The following is a 13,169-nucleotide window of genomic DNA, read 5'->3' on the forward strand; positions in this document are numbered from 1 at the left end:
TTAAAAATGCAGCTGCTCTTTGAAATAGGTGTGTTATTGTTATAGCAATGACAGACTTACTTTCTTTGCGGACATCACGAAGCGCAGCATTAAGTTCCTCCATTAGCACAGGAGCCTCTTTAGCAATTTTTTCCCCTTTGTCCAGTAAGTTCCAAGTGGCTTCTTCCACAGAAGCAAGGATAACACGGGCTCGTTTGGAGCATCCTTTTTTCTTATTAGAAGGGTTTTGAGGGCAATTCACTAATGTGGTAACCTAAAAACATAAAAGACATTTTAGTACTTTCAGCTCTGAAATTAAACAGTTACATTTTTCAGCATATATTAAGAAAATAATGATCCCAGATAACTGACTAATGAAGCTCTAAGGGAATTTTTATATCAAATTCATAATCCATGATTTGTGCACACAGCACTAGCATATCCAAAACATGGTGTATGAAGAAATAAACTCAGAATGAAGCACACACAAATCGTCTCATTAATTGCCCCAAAAGCAGCCTCTAGCTTTTCAAGCTGTTGTAGTGATTCGTCACACAAATGCAAAATATGTAGAGGTATAACAGTGGTGCTAAAACAGACATCATATAATCATAGCGTTTGCTTTGCTTATATAAGCTTTTCAGAGAGAGATAGAGCAAAAGTTGCTTTTCAATATTAAAGCTATTTTCAGGATAGTTCCTGTCAGGACTGGTCATTGTCCTCTTCAGATCACCACACAAACGCTTCTTGTTCTTTTATAACTTTTTATTGTGTATTAACAAACAAACTTTTAAACGATCCTTATCTTTATCTGTTCTTCCTCAGAGTCACTTATTTCAGATACCTTCTGAGCTCTGCCTCTCTGTGACCAGCCACTCTCAAAATGGCGAAGGCACCCTTCCCTTCGCTTTCCCGCTCTTTTTTCTAGCCTCCTGGCTAGAGCTGGCTTGTATCTCTCCCCTCCTCCGAGCTAGAACTTAACCCTTGCCTTTCCTGTGAACAGCCGGTCCCTCCCTGTTGTTCCTGTTGATCTCTTCTGTTAGATTCACCGCTCCCCCCCCCCTTGGGGAAAACATTCTCCCTCTGGGAAACTGGAAACTTCTAACTCTAACTCTTCCCTGACAGTGCCCAAGTATCATTTTTCTGGGCTCTATACAAACTTGTACAAAACGTTGACAAGAAAAGTGTTGCCTCCCTTGAAAAACCTCCTTCACTTTCTTTAGTTCCTTTATTTAAGCTGCTTCAGTGTAAGTTTGTCTGATTTACATTGATAGCTAGGCATGGCATATCACATATAAGTGTACAGAGTCCAATGAGGACTAAACATTCTTAGTGGCTACAGTGCCAGATTTACATATAGGCTGAGCAGGATGCAGCCTAGGGCCTCATATTCTAGGGGGGCCTTGTTCTCCAGCCATTTTTTTATCTAGATTTTACTATCTAAGCCCAGTTACTTAGTAACATTAAACATGTGACATATGAGTCTATGACGGTATAACAGTTACAAAAGTGTGTACTTACTGTTTGGTAAGGTTTGTGGAAGCTTTAAAGCACGGGTCGGCAAACTAAGGCCCCCGGGCCAGATCAGGCCAGTCTGGGTCCTAAATCCAGCCAGCCCGGCCATTTAAGATCCCGCCGCGAAGCCGAGACTCCCGGCGATGGCGACGGGAGGAAGAGGCCGAGCGGTGGCAGCTCTGCCAATCAAACACCATGCCTGGTTTACCTCAGCGCAGTGCGGAGAAGTCTCTGCAAATCACATGCCGCACCTGGTTTACCTCAGCGGCATTTGACTGACAGAGATGTCCCCGCACCGTGCTGAGGTAAACCAGGCATGGTGTTTGATTTGCAGAGCCACCACCGCTCGGCCTCTTCCTCCCACCGCTGCCACCACCATGGTGCTCCTGTGGGCCAGAGAGTGGAACGGACAAGCTCGCTCTGCCTGCCCGCTTCACAAGAAGCAGCAGCAGTGGCAGCAGCCGCGGGAAGTTAAGTGCAGCGCCCTCTATCTCTGGGCGGGAAGGAAGCCCATTTTGCGCCACCACAGCCAGCCCTTCAGTGAATGAGGCAGGTGGCAAACCAAGAAGGCGGCTGGGGCTAGGGGGGTGGGGAGGAGGACTACTTGCCCCCCTCGCCTCTTCTTCCAGTCCCCCCCCCCGGTGCCACTTCTCCAGAGTCCTTTGAAGATTACTGGATGGCCCAGTGTTTGCAGCAGATCCAGCCTTCTGGTTTGGGGCACTCAAACATCCATGGAAGTTGTCAGAGTAGTTTTCATTTTACTATAGTTTCTGGAGGCATTTTTTCATCAAAACTGAAAAGGACAGGACAACCAACATTCATCCCTGCAAACACGTTCCCTGCCTGACTGCTGCCTCTTTCTACACAAAGACAATCTTTCAGGGCAAGAGAAAACACATAGTCTGAGAACTCCCAGTATAAGAGAAGAAGTGAGACAGCCTGCTGGCCACATACATCTGTCTGAAAACACAAGGGATGTTGAGAGAAATATGCCTCATTCACTAGTATTAGATTTAGGGAAAAATAACTTGCAACAAATTCATCACGGTTTAAAAATTTAAAACAAACTAAGGGGAACACACAGAAAACTCTGGCTAAAAGTGCCTGTCATACTAGAACTAAGTACAGCTCAGAGTTTGGGGGGGGGGGAGAAAGAAAACTTCCATAAAACAAATCCACCAAGAATTTTTGGATTATCAAGTTGACCTGCATGGAATGGAGACATAAATCAACAGTAGGAGAGAGTTCTCCTAACAGTATTAATCTCTGACTCAAAATGGCTAGGTTAAAGGGCAGTGCAAAAGAAGCAAAGTGGTCACTTCAAACCTAATAGTTTATTTATCCGCCTGAACCATTTATACACCAATAGCACCAAGTAAACTTTTATCTCACTGATGAATAAGACAAATAAAATGGGCAGCAGTTTAGTGTTCAGTTTCTATAGTCTTTATACTTTAGTTTCATACTGTAACTTTATTTTCTGCTTGTAAAAAAGGAAATGAGGCAAACATTTCAAAATTAATCTTTACCTACAAATAAACAAGGAACAGGGATTATACAGATTGGATCTAGAAAATTGGATTAGAAAATTGGATCACATTCACAGAACCACAAAAAAGTGAAGTTCAGACAACAAAGCTAAAACAACTCAGGAAGAGAGAGAGAGAGAGAGAGAGAGAGAGAGAGAGAGAGAGAGAGAGAGAATATTCATGAATTGGCTAAGTGAGAATTTAGAAAATGATGAAGGGCATATGATATAGTTACAATAATAGAAAATGCAATTACCAGGGGAAACGTGTAGTCAATTGAAATAATTTACTGCAAGTAGAGGCCATTGTGAAAGTTATCACATGGAATAAATGGAATGAAATTATTGAAATATATCAGAAGGTAGGCATCTGTGTAAACTAGCTTGCTGATTTACCTATATGCCAGTGGGAAGTTTTAGGTTCAGGAAAAATCAAGCTTTTAAGTGAGTACTAAGGAATATGTAAGAAGGCTAAAGATTTATGAATAAAGAGCTATCAAAACAGAAGAGATTCAGCTTAGCTGCTGAACCTAAATTACTATAGTTCAGCAGAAGTCACTTTATGCCAGTGTTTCCCAACCACTGTTCCGCGGCACACTAGTGTGCTGCGAGATGTTGCCTGGTGTGCCGCGGGAAAAATTAAAAAATTTGAAAGATTTTTTTTTTAAAGTCAAATTTTCGATTGGGGCGCCGTCACTAGATGACCCCTGGGGTTCCCTCCCTCCCTCCCGCTCTGCGCCTCCCTCCTCCTCTTCCTCCTCCTCCGGGGAGGCCCTTCCTGGCTCTCGGCCAAGGCTTGGCGGCTGCCACTCACTCACTCGCTCGCCCACCCGTCCCTCCATCCCTGCACCCGTCCTCTCCCCCTCTGTCCCCGGCGCAGGGGCTGCTGGGATCTGTAGTCCCCTCGCCCTTGGGCTCCGCGCCCGCGCGGGGTGCACGAACTACGTTCCCCAGTGTGGCCTGGCGGGCCGGGCGTTTTGTTTGAAGCGCTCTTCTCCCGGCCATGGAATGAGCGCAGCGGCGGCGGCCGGGCAGGCAGGGGCTCTTCCGCGCAGACCCCGCGCAGCCTGCCTGCGCCCCCGCGGAGATCGGGCGGCAGGATGGAGCCCAGGGATCCCCGCGGAGGCGGAGTGGCGGAGGCGGAGGCTGCCCCCCAGGTAGGGCTGCGTTGGGGGTTTTTTATTTTTGCAATGCTGCATCCGCGCTGGAGGGGACGCATCGGACCGCGGGGAGACCCCTTGGCGGGCGTGCAAGGCAATGCATGGAGTGCAGCGCAATGCAATGGCAACGCGGCGCCCTGCATGCATGCATGCAACTTCCACCGGCGCTCCGGACTTGGCAGGTGAGGGGGGTCCCCAGTGGGCGGCAGAGAGAGCCGGGAGGGCGAAGGGGAGCCAGGGGGGAGCAGCGCTGCTCCCCGAGCCGAGCCCGGGGGGAAACTTCGGCGACGTTGCGCCGGGTGTTGGAAGCGGAGGCTGGCGGGGGCCCCTCACCGGCAAAACCTGGTCGCCTCTCATATATTTCGTGCATTGCATTCATCGCCCGCTTTCTCCTCCAAGGAGCTCCCGGGGGCGCGCGTGGTTCTCCCCGTGTTATCCTCGCAACAACAGCCCTGCGAGGTGGGTCAGGCGAGTGGCCCAAGGGAGCACCCAGGGATTGTCCTGGCCAGGTGGGGTGATTTGAACCCTGCTCTCTGCCCGGTCTTCGTCCTCATTTAGCCCCCACATGTGCATGACTGTGCATGACTGAGGTTTTCCCCCCTCGTCTTGGCTATGGTGTGAGTCTGTGCTGTTAATTAATGGGGTTCTGCCTTCAGAGAAGATGAGCCAGCCCTCAAGGAGGTGATTATGTAATTTGCTAGCAATTCATGTCCCTCCCGGCGTGACGCTGCGCGCTGATGTCACGGGGCTGTAATGGTGGTGTGCCTCGAGATTTTTTTCATGAAACAAGTGTGCCTTTGCCCAAAAAAGGTTGGGAAACACTGCTTTATGCATCCCCAACACCAAAACCAGAGCCTGTCAACTTCAAAACTTAACTCTGGCCATAGTTCTGAAACATTTGCAAAGCATACTCTCTGACAAAGTCTAGGCCTAAAATTGCACAAGTCTCCTTGAAGTCACAAATACACAGAGGAAAGCACAAATTACACACAAGCCTCTATCTTGCCTTTTGTTCACATACCAGTTCAATAGTTTTGCAGAGAGGAGGTTTGGGTCTCCTATAACCTAGTCTGTAGTGAGTCATTGCCTACCTCCAAGCCCTTGCACTGTTCTCAGTAGGAAACAGATTTCTAACAGGCCAAAAGAGGAGGTTCAGCCTCCTCCCCAAACATTCATATATTCTAGCCGCATGTCCTCTTTTTCATGGGTATGGAAATTGAGAGTTGTCACAGCAATCCAGTTAAAGGAAGAAGTTGGCAAATGTGTCCTCTTTTTTGCTCTTCAAAATATGGCAACCCTAGATGTCTTCACTGTGTGCACAAATTGTGGTTTACACTAAGTTCATAATCCTTATTTTGGGTAGGCATGAGTTCACACTTTACGCAGTGGAAAATGCATATATAGCTATCCTGAGTCAATATTTTGCTCAACTGATTTTTCTGAACTCTCATAAAATATCACATGAACCATCTCAAAATTTTCCTAGTTTCATTTAATAGTTCCATTACACACTTTTCCTATTTCTAATTTACCTGAATAATAAGGGGTTCCAGTAACTTCTCCACAGTATGTGTCTGAATCTGCAGGTTCCGTGGATCAATTTTCATTTTCATGTATGGCATGGCTGCTGACATTTTTTCCCTGGGAGCAAAAGGAAAATAATTTATTATGTAGTTACATCAGCAGTCATGGTATCTAAAGAGCTAAGCACATATGCTTAATTACGCCAAGAAATTTACAAGCTATAGCCAGATTGAGAGGATGAGAAAGCAGCAGGAAGGCTAAGACAATCAAAAAGACAAAACATATTCATCAGGGTTCCAAATGAATTCAACTACACTTATACATTACCACTGGTTAATCTAGCTCAGTATTGTCTACAATGACTGGAATGAATGCAAAAAAAATATGCTCTACCACTGGCCATAGGATCAGGTGCATACGTTTCAGCACAAGAGGACAACTACATCAACTTCAGAAGGTAGAAGATGGAAACTTGCAAGTGTCAGAATTATATTCTTGAGCCAAAGTGAGAATTGCTGAGCTCCAGACTTTATAAAATAATAGATTTACAGTTCAATCCTAACTGTATCTACTCAGAAAGAAGTCCTCCTGCGGTAAGTGGGGCTTACTCCAAAGTAAGTAGGGTTAGGATTGTAGCCTTATTTGTAATCTCTCCTGGTAGATGTATGGTTTTTCCAACTAAGTCTCCATCTGCACTAGGTCCATTCTCTGGAATTGCTGCCCTTCCTTGCACCACACCTTAGAAATAATCCAAACAACACTATTATGAAATAGTTGTAGATGCCTATTGTTGTGTTGTCCCTCTATGGCCCCATTCACATTAGTAGGGACCCCATCCCAGTACTGCTGCTGTTTCTTGCTTGCTTGAACCAGCCTATAGTCATACTGCCACATATAAGTACCCAACATTACTACAATGATGCCAGCTTGCAACCAGACATTATTTCCAACCAGCTTACTATGGGAGGCAAGAACATAATTATAAGGTGAGCAAGTAAACTTATGCAGAAATATAATTATTCACGTCAGACAGGATCACAAGACATATAAACCATAATGTTGCAACCTCAGAGATATCTGGGGATAAATCCTGTTTAGCATATATAGATATGGCTTTTAGCTCTCATTCACTTATCTCAACAATATTATTTTATACTCTGATTCTGGCAGCCTCCTTATCCCGCTGGTGTATTTATTTTTGTCACGTAGACAAGTGTTGCATCACTTCTGGTAAATACTAGCATATGGCTCAGTCCTCTTCAGTTAACAAAAAATGGCACCTCAGACTTTCACTTATGTGATATGTTTCTCATATGCTGAACTATGGGAACAACATGTTGTCAGATTCTCCTGAACATGGATTCATAAGTGTTAACATCCTGTACCATTAGACAAAGATATTGAACTATTTATCATTTGATTGTGAATCCACACCTAGAAAAGCTGGGTAACATCACTGAGTTATTGCCATGTATGACTTTCTCCTACTCAATTACTTATTTGACATGGCCTTTACTAACCTCTTTCAGAGTGTTATTTCTCAAACAGAGCCTTTAGCACAGTTGGCTGCTCTTCCAACTGGAGCCAAAAAATCAATAACTGGGCCATCATATAAAACACAATTATTTGGGTAGAACAGCCTTGAAAGGATTTGTGTCAGCCTATCACAAAAGACATTAATATAGTAATTCTACAACTCTATGCATGCTTACTAGGAAGTAACTGCTATTGAACTAAGTTGGGCTTATTTCTGAATAAACATGCTTTACTCAGGATCATCGTTGCACAATTCTACTAGTATATTTTTTACCTTTTTTCTAGTACATTACATCAAAACATCAGTTAGTTTCTTAAAGGCAAAACTGTGAAAACTCAATAAAATGTGAGCTTTTTCATAACAATAAATCAACACAAAATGTATAACTTAAAATACAGTATAAAGTCTTAATACTGAATGCTTAATAAAGTGCCTTGGAAGTTGACACAAAAACTAAAGAGATGCAATATGTGTTATGTTTCCTTCCTTGATTAAATATAGACCTGTAAAAATAACTATGCAATTAGTGGAAAGCTCCCAATTGTTTTTAATCTGTGTTACCTCAGGCCCAGAGAGATTCTGTTTTATAAACCAATTCCAATAATGTTCCAAAAGTAGTGAATACCTTTTGACATCTTCCAATGCCCTGCAAATTACAAGTGCTATAGGCAGGCACATATTTTGCCAATGTTCACATAGTCAGAACCTACACATGATTCTTGATTTCAATGGGATTTATTCCCAAGCGTGCATACAACTGAAATATGAAGTCAGTATTTTGAATATTTTGTCAATATCATCCCACTATTCTTGCACATAAATTCTGGGTTCCTTAGCTAACTACATCGCCAGAGCTGTACAATAAACTGTACAAAATTAGGTTATGTTCAGAAATACCTAATTTCTATAATTTATTGATTTCAGAGTTTGAATCTTCTTGGTGAAGTTTGCACAGAATATACAAACTCTTAAATTTTAAGAGCATATTTTTGTATGCACTTGAGACAGAAAGAATATTATTAGGTGCCGTAATTCCTAATAAATCTTTCTCTTAACAAAACTAGATGGAATAACCACACCTACAGAATTTTAGTACAAAGCAATGTGTAAAGCCACTTTGGTTTTTCTTTCTGTATAATGAATGAACGAACAAAAACTGACATTTCAGGAGTTTGAAATTTTTTGTAACTTTAACAGGAGTACTGTCAACTAATGACAGTTCCTTAGTACATGTGTGCCTTAAAAAAAACAGCCAGTCTGTTTCAGTCACAGAACTCAACTGAATGGTAATTTGTGACAAAAGATTTTTAAAGGTGCAATGCTACAACACTCACCTATTTCAGAATACAAACAGTTGCCGTTCAAGTGCTGAACCAATGTCTAGGCAATTCTCCCAAAGTTTAGAAGTTCAGTGCAGCTATTATAGCTCACTACTTGGCTTATCATACATCTGCAAACAGAAAGCTTGACAAGCGCTGCAGTGTATTTCAGGGTAAGTGACAGCAGGGCCATAGGGACTTCTCGGGGGGGGGGATGGGCACTCCTTAAAGCTATAGAGAGCAATACTATACAAACTCTTGGACAAATAATGAAAAAATAAAAATAAAGAAAATAATTCTTCTAGTCTACATGGAACATACCTGGATAAAAGATGCCTTGTTTTGCCAAGAGAAAACTGTCTTTGTTTCCAGATTATTGGTGTGTCCCCCCCCCCTTTCTTCTCTCCTACAATTTGGTCAAATGCCAGTCTCAGCCTCAAAGCAATGACTCAGAATTTCAAAGAGGACAGCGAAGGGATTCATAAGGTTCTCACCCACTGCACTGGGATTGCAATGTTATTGTTGTTATTTTTTCTTTTCTGCACCATGTGGCAACCCACAGAATATTGCATCTGACTCATAAGATGTATTTTGTCTTCCACCCACTTCCAAACAGAAGTATGTTGGTAAGAAACAGAACTCAACCCTGACAGTCATTTTACTTAATTGCTCTCCTTTGTGCGGGCATCTAGAGCAGGTTCTGCCCCTTTGTATATGATGGAATGAATGACTATGAAATTTCAAACACTTCCCTTTAGAGTCCTCAGACTTCTTCCACCTTGAGCACTGACGGTGGAACAGCCTTCTCTGTTCACTCACTTTTACAGGACATCTTCATGTTTTCTCTATTCAGCTCCAGGGTCCCGCCCCCCTCGCCAAGCTAGAATATCTATCTGTCTATCTTGATATAGACACAGGCATTTGAAATTTCCACCCAGCTGTGGTGGTAGTCCTGCTGTAGGAATTTCATTCTATATCAAGAAGGAAACAGAGCTCTATATTGGAATAATGAATCCAATCTAACAACTGGTGCCTTTCCCACTCAACCCCCACCAATGTCATGTACTCCCGTTAGCTCCTGCCAGCATGATCAATGGTAAGGGATGATGGGAGCTGTAGTCCATATGAGCTGGAGAGCAGCACATTGGCAACCCTTGCTGTAACACAAAGTAAAAGAGAAGTGCACATAAAACCACCAAATCTCTTAGGAGGCCAAGACACTGTGAAGGCATACTTGGCAGGATATGTTTTATAGTTGCAGTTAGCTCTTAATTTTATATTTCTCACACGTCGTCATCATCAGTTGATGTCAGCACAACTCTAAGAATGTTATTTGTTAGCCTCTTGTTTGTTACTGAGACAATACATAAAACACAAATCATGTTTTATAGGCACCACCAAAAAATTGTGACTATATTTTTTCTTTAATTTTCCCTTATGCAGGAAAGATGTTTAGAATGCAAGAGACTTGTTATCTGTGAAATTTTTACAGTTTTTCTTGGAATGGAAAATATGGTGTATTCTCCCATAACAGCAACCTGGCTGTTGTAAAATAGTTGGCATAAAATATTATAGTTCTATAGAGTTTAATGAAGCTAAGCCAATTTAAAGCAACAGCATGTCTGTTCTAGCTAATGTCAGCATAATGTCCTGCTCAGTTGACCTATGACACCATACGTGATAGTTTACCATTTCTTAAAAACTATACCTTCCTGTTTTTCGAAAACCAAATAAACAAAATGGCATTTCCAGAGCCCTGTCTTTAACTAAGACTTTTACAACCTTCACCAAAAATTATAACTTTTTTTACTTTGAAACCAGCAATTACATTACTTTGACCTAGATTACACTTTTATGTGTTTTATCCTTCATCACTTGAACCTCCTTGATCTCAGTGGCACTTGTGAGGAATTGCACACTGTCTTTTTATGGCAAATTTTTATATTTTTGAAAACCTATCAAGTTGTTCTTTAGACTTCAGCAAAAAATATAATTCCTTCCCCCTCCCCCGCCGCCCTTTTGTCATATAATCTATGTTCTTAAGCCTTTACCATTTCAGCTGCTAACTAAATCTACCACAAGTTGAATGATTCCAGGAGAGAAAGGAAGATATCTGAGCTGTACCACCTGGACTTTTCTCTCCCCTTTCACAGGTCTTTTACCACCTACTGCCTTGTGGAAAAATTCCAGGAGAGAAAGAGAGGCAGAAAGGCAAACACAACCTTGGAGACTACTTTATTTGGGTTCTCCACAGAGGGCTATCTACCAACAACGGCCCTGTGGGAAGATAGAGATAGAGGTAAACAAAGAAGACATCATCTACCACTAAGGACCCTCTGGTAGGGATAGGAGAGAAATTTGATTCAGTTTGCATTTAAAGGAAACCTACCTAATTCACACTTTCCAAAGCAATTTACAAAATGAAACACAGCCATCCTTCAAAATTCACACTTCTCTGAATTTTGCAATGCAGTTCTTCACCAAAGTAATGTGTACAAAGATGCATATACCAAGGTGAAGTATGCATAAAAATGTATATACTCGTGAAAATAGCAAGTGCATTCTGTTAAGGGAAACTGCTTTGCAAAAAGCTAATATTAGGCAAAATTGCATTAAAATGTATATTAGGAGAAGATAAAGGTAAAGAGACCCCTGACCATTAGATCCAGTCACAGATGACTCTAGGGTTGCAGCGCTCATCTCGCTTTATTGGCCGAGGGAGCTGACGTACAGCTTCCGGGTCATGTGGCCAGCATGACTAAGCCACTTCTGGCAAACCAGAGCAGCGCACGGAAACACTGTTACCTTCCTGCCAGAGTGGTACCTATTTATCTACTTGCCCTTTGATGTGCTTTCAAACTGCTAGGTTGGCAGGAGAAGGGACCGAGCAACAGGAACTCACTCTGTCATGGGGATTCAAACCGCCGGCCTTCTGATCGGCAAACCTAGGCTCTGTGGTTTAGACCACCACGCCACCCGTGCCCATTTGGGGAGCCTGTCCCTGCCCCAATTCAGAACAATATTGTAACTCTGGGGAAGCATCACCAGAAGTAATAAAGAGGAATGATGTATGGATGGTCCAGTATAAATCTACCTCTAATGCCCTATTGTCGCACGAATTACAAATTAAAGAAAACACTCACAAGAAGTCCACCAGGCGGGATAGGCCCTTTCTGCCACAAAAGAAAAAATATCTCATTGGGCTACCAACATTGCTTTTCTTGCAGGGCTCTCAACTTTTATCAATTACCAAACACGAAGAAATTTAGTTGGTGCCATTTTTCTATAACTTTGTAAAGAAAGATAAAGAGCCTGGCAGGATCAAGCAAAAAGCTTGTCTAGCCCAGTATCTTGTTCTCAGAGTGGCCAACCAGATGCCTGTAGGAAGCACCACAGCACTCACCCCACTCATGATCCCCAGCGTTTGGAATTTAACATGTATCTGTTCCTGGAGACAGAGTATAGCCATCATTATTAGTAACAAATGATAGCTTTATCCTCTTTCATTTGCCTAATCCACTTTTAAAGCCACCTAAACTCCAGCACCTAAAATTAAAAGATGCCTGCTCCTTGGAAGAAAGGCGATGGCAAACCTAGACAGCATATTAAAAAGCAGAGACATCACCTTGCCAACAAAGGTCCGTATAGTTAAAGCCATGGTTTTCCCTGTAGTAATGTATGGAAGTGAGAGCTGGACCATAAAGAAGGCTGATCGCCGAAGAATTGATGCTTTTGAACTGTGGTGCTGGAGGAGACTCTTGAGAGTCCCATGGACTGCAAGAAGATCAAATGCATCCATTCTTAAGGAAATTAGCCCCGGGTGCTCACTGGAAGGACAGATCGTGAAGCTGAGGCTCCAATACTTTGGCCACCTCATGAGAAGAGAAGACTCCCTGGAAAAGACCCTGATGTTGGGAAAGATGGAGCGCACAAGGAGAAGGGGACGACAGAGGACGAGATGGTTGGACAGTGTTCTTGAAGCGACAAACATGAGTCTGACCAAGCTGCGGGAGGCAGTGGAAGACAGGGGTGCCTGGCGTGCTCTGGTCCATGGGGTCACGAAGAGTCAGACACGACTAAACGACTAAACAACAACAAACTGGTGACTGTCATCACATTTTGTGGAAGTGAATTCTGTAAGTTATCACTGCTGTTTAAAGTTTTTGCCTATCTAGAAAAGCCTCACCTGACAAAAATGTGCAGGATGCCCCTTCATCCCATGAATGAAGGGGGGTTAAGTGCCATGGCCTGGCCCTACATAAGGCCTTGGACTTGTAAAAGCAGCCCAAAAGAGGAAAGTCCGCCAATTGTAGCTTCTCCCATTAGTGTAGTTTCATTTGTGGAAACACCATATTGCCAACCATATTGCCAACCATAGTAAAAACCAAATCCTCTCTTCTGCCTAATATTGGGTCATTTCACTTGGGATAAGGTAGTACATAAAATACCCTGTTTTCAGAATAGAAAGCTTAAAGGCCCAAACCAGCACCTTGATTTGGTCCAAGAAACAAGCCCTATAAGCATGTGGGTAACAAACAGAGTCAGAACTAAAAGAAATGTAACCATAAGCCACTTGTCATTGGTTGATGGAAGTGTTCTGATTCCAG

At 42.9% G+C, this 13,169-nt stretch overlaps 1 protein-coding gene and 1 long non-coding RNA gene across 14 annotated transcripts in view; one reads left to right on the forward strand and one right to left on the reverse strand.

Annotated features, from left to right (window-relative positions):
- Positions 1-13,090, reverse strand: part of CTNNA3 (catenin alpha 3) — a 541,298-nt gene extending 528,208 nt beyond the window's left edge. For 9 of the 13 annotated variants that reach the window (XR_014525905.1, XR_014525906.1, XR_014525907.1 and 6 more), the window contains exons 1-3: positions 8,578-8,713; positions 5,715-5,823; positions 61-253 (exon numbers count right to left, since the gene is read on the reverse strand). Coding sequence is in view for 10 of the 13 variants with exons in the window: in XM_083502500.1 (XP_083358626.1) it covers positions 61-253; positions 5,715-5,816 (295 nt within the window). In the remaining 3 variants the exon portion in view is untranslated. Of the gene's footprint in view, positions 1-60; positions 254-1,500; positions 1,617-5,714; positions 5,824-8,577; positions 8,714-8,883; positions 8,953-12,748 lie in introns of those variants that run through there. The other 4 variants (XM_083502498.1, XM_083502497.1, XM_083502493.1 and 1 more) reach the window with 4 other exon arrangements.
- LOC310706752 overlaps positions 1-13,169 on the forward strand; it is a 132,668-nt gene that overhangs the window by 61,832 nt on the left and 57,667 nt on the right. The window lies entirely within an intron of this gene.

Source organism: Podarcis liolepis (assembly GCF_965112155.1).
Source record: "Podarcis liolepis genome assembly, chromosome: 5".
Classification (NCBI taxonomy): domain Eukaryota; kingdom Metazoa; phylum Chordata; class Lepidosauria; order Squamata; family Lacertidae; genus Podarcis; species Podarcis liolepis.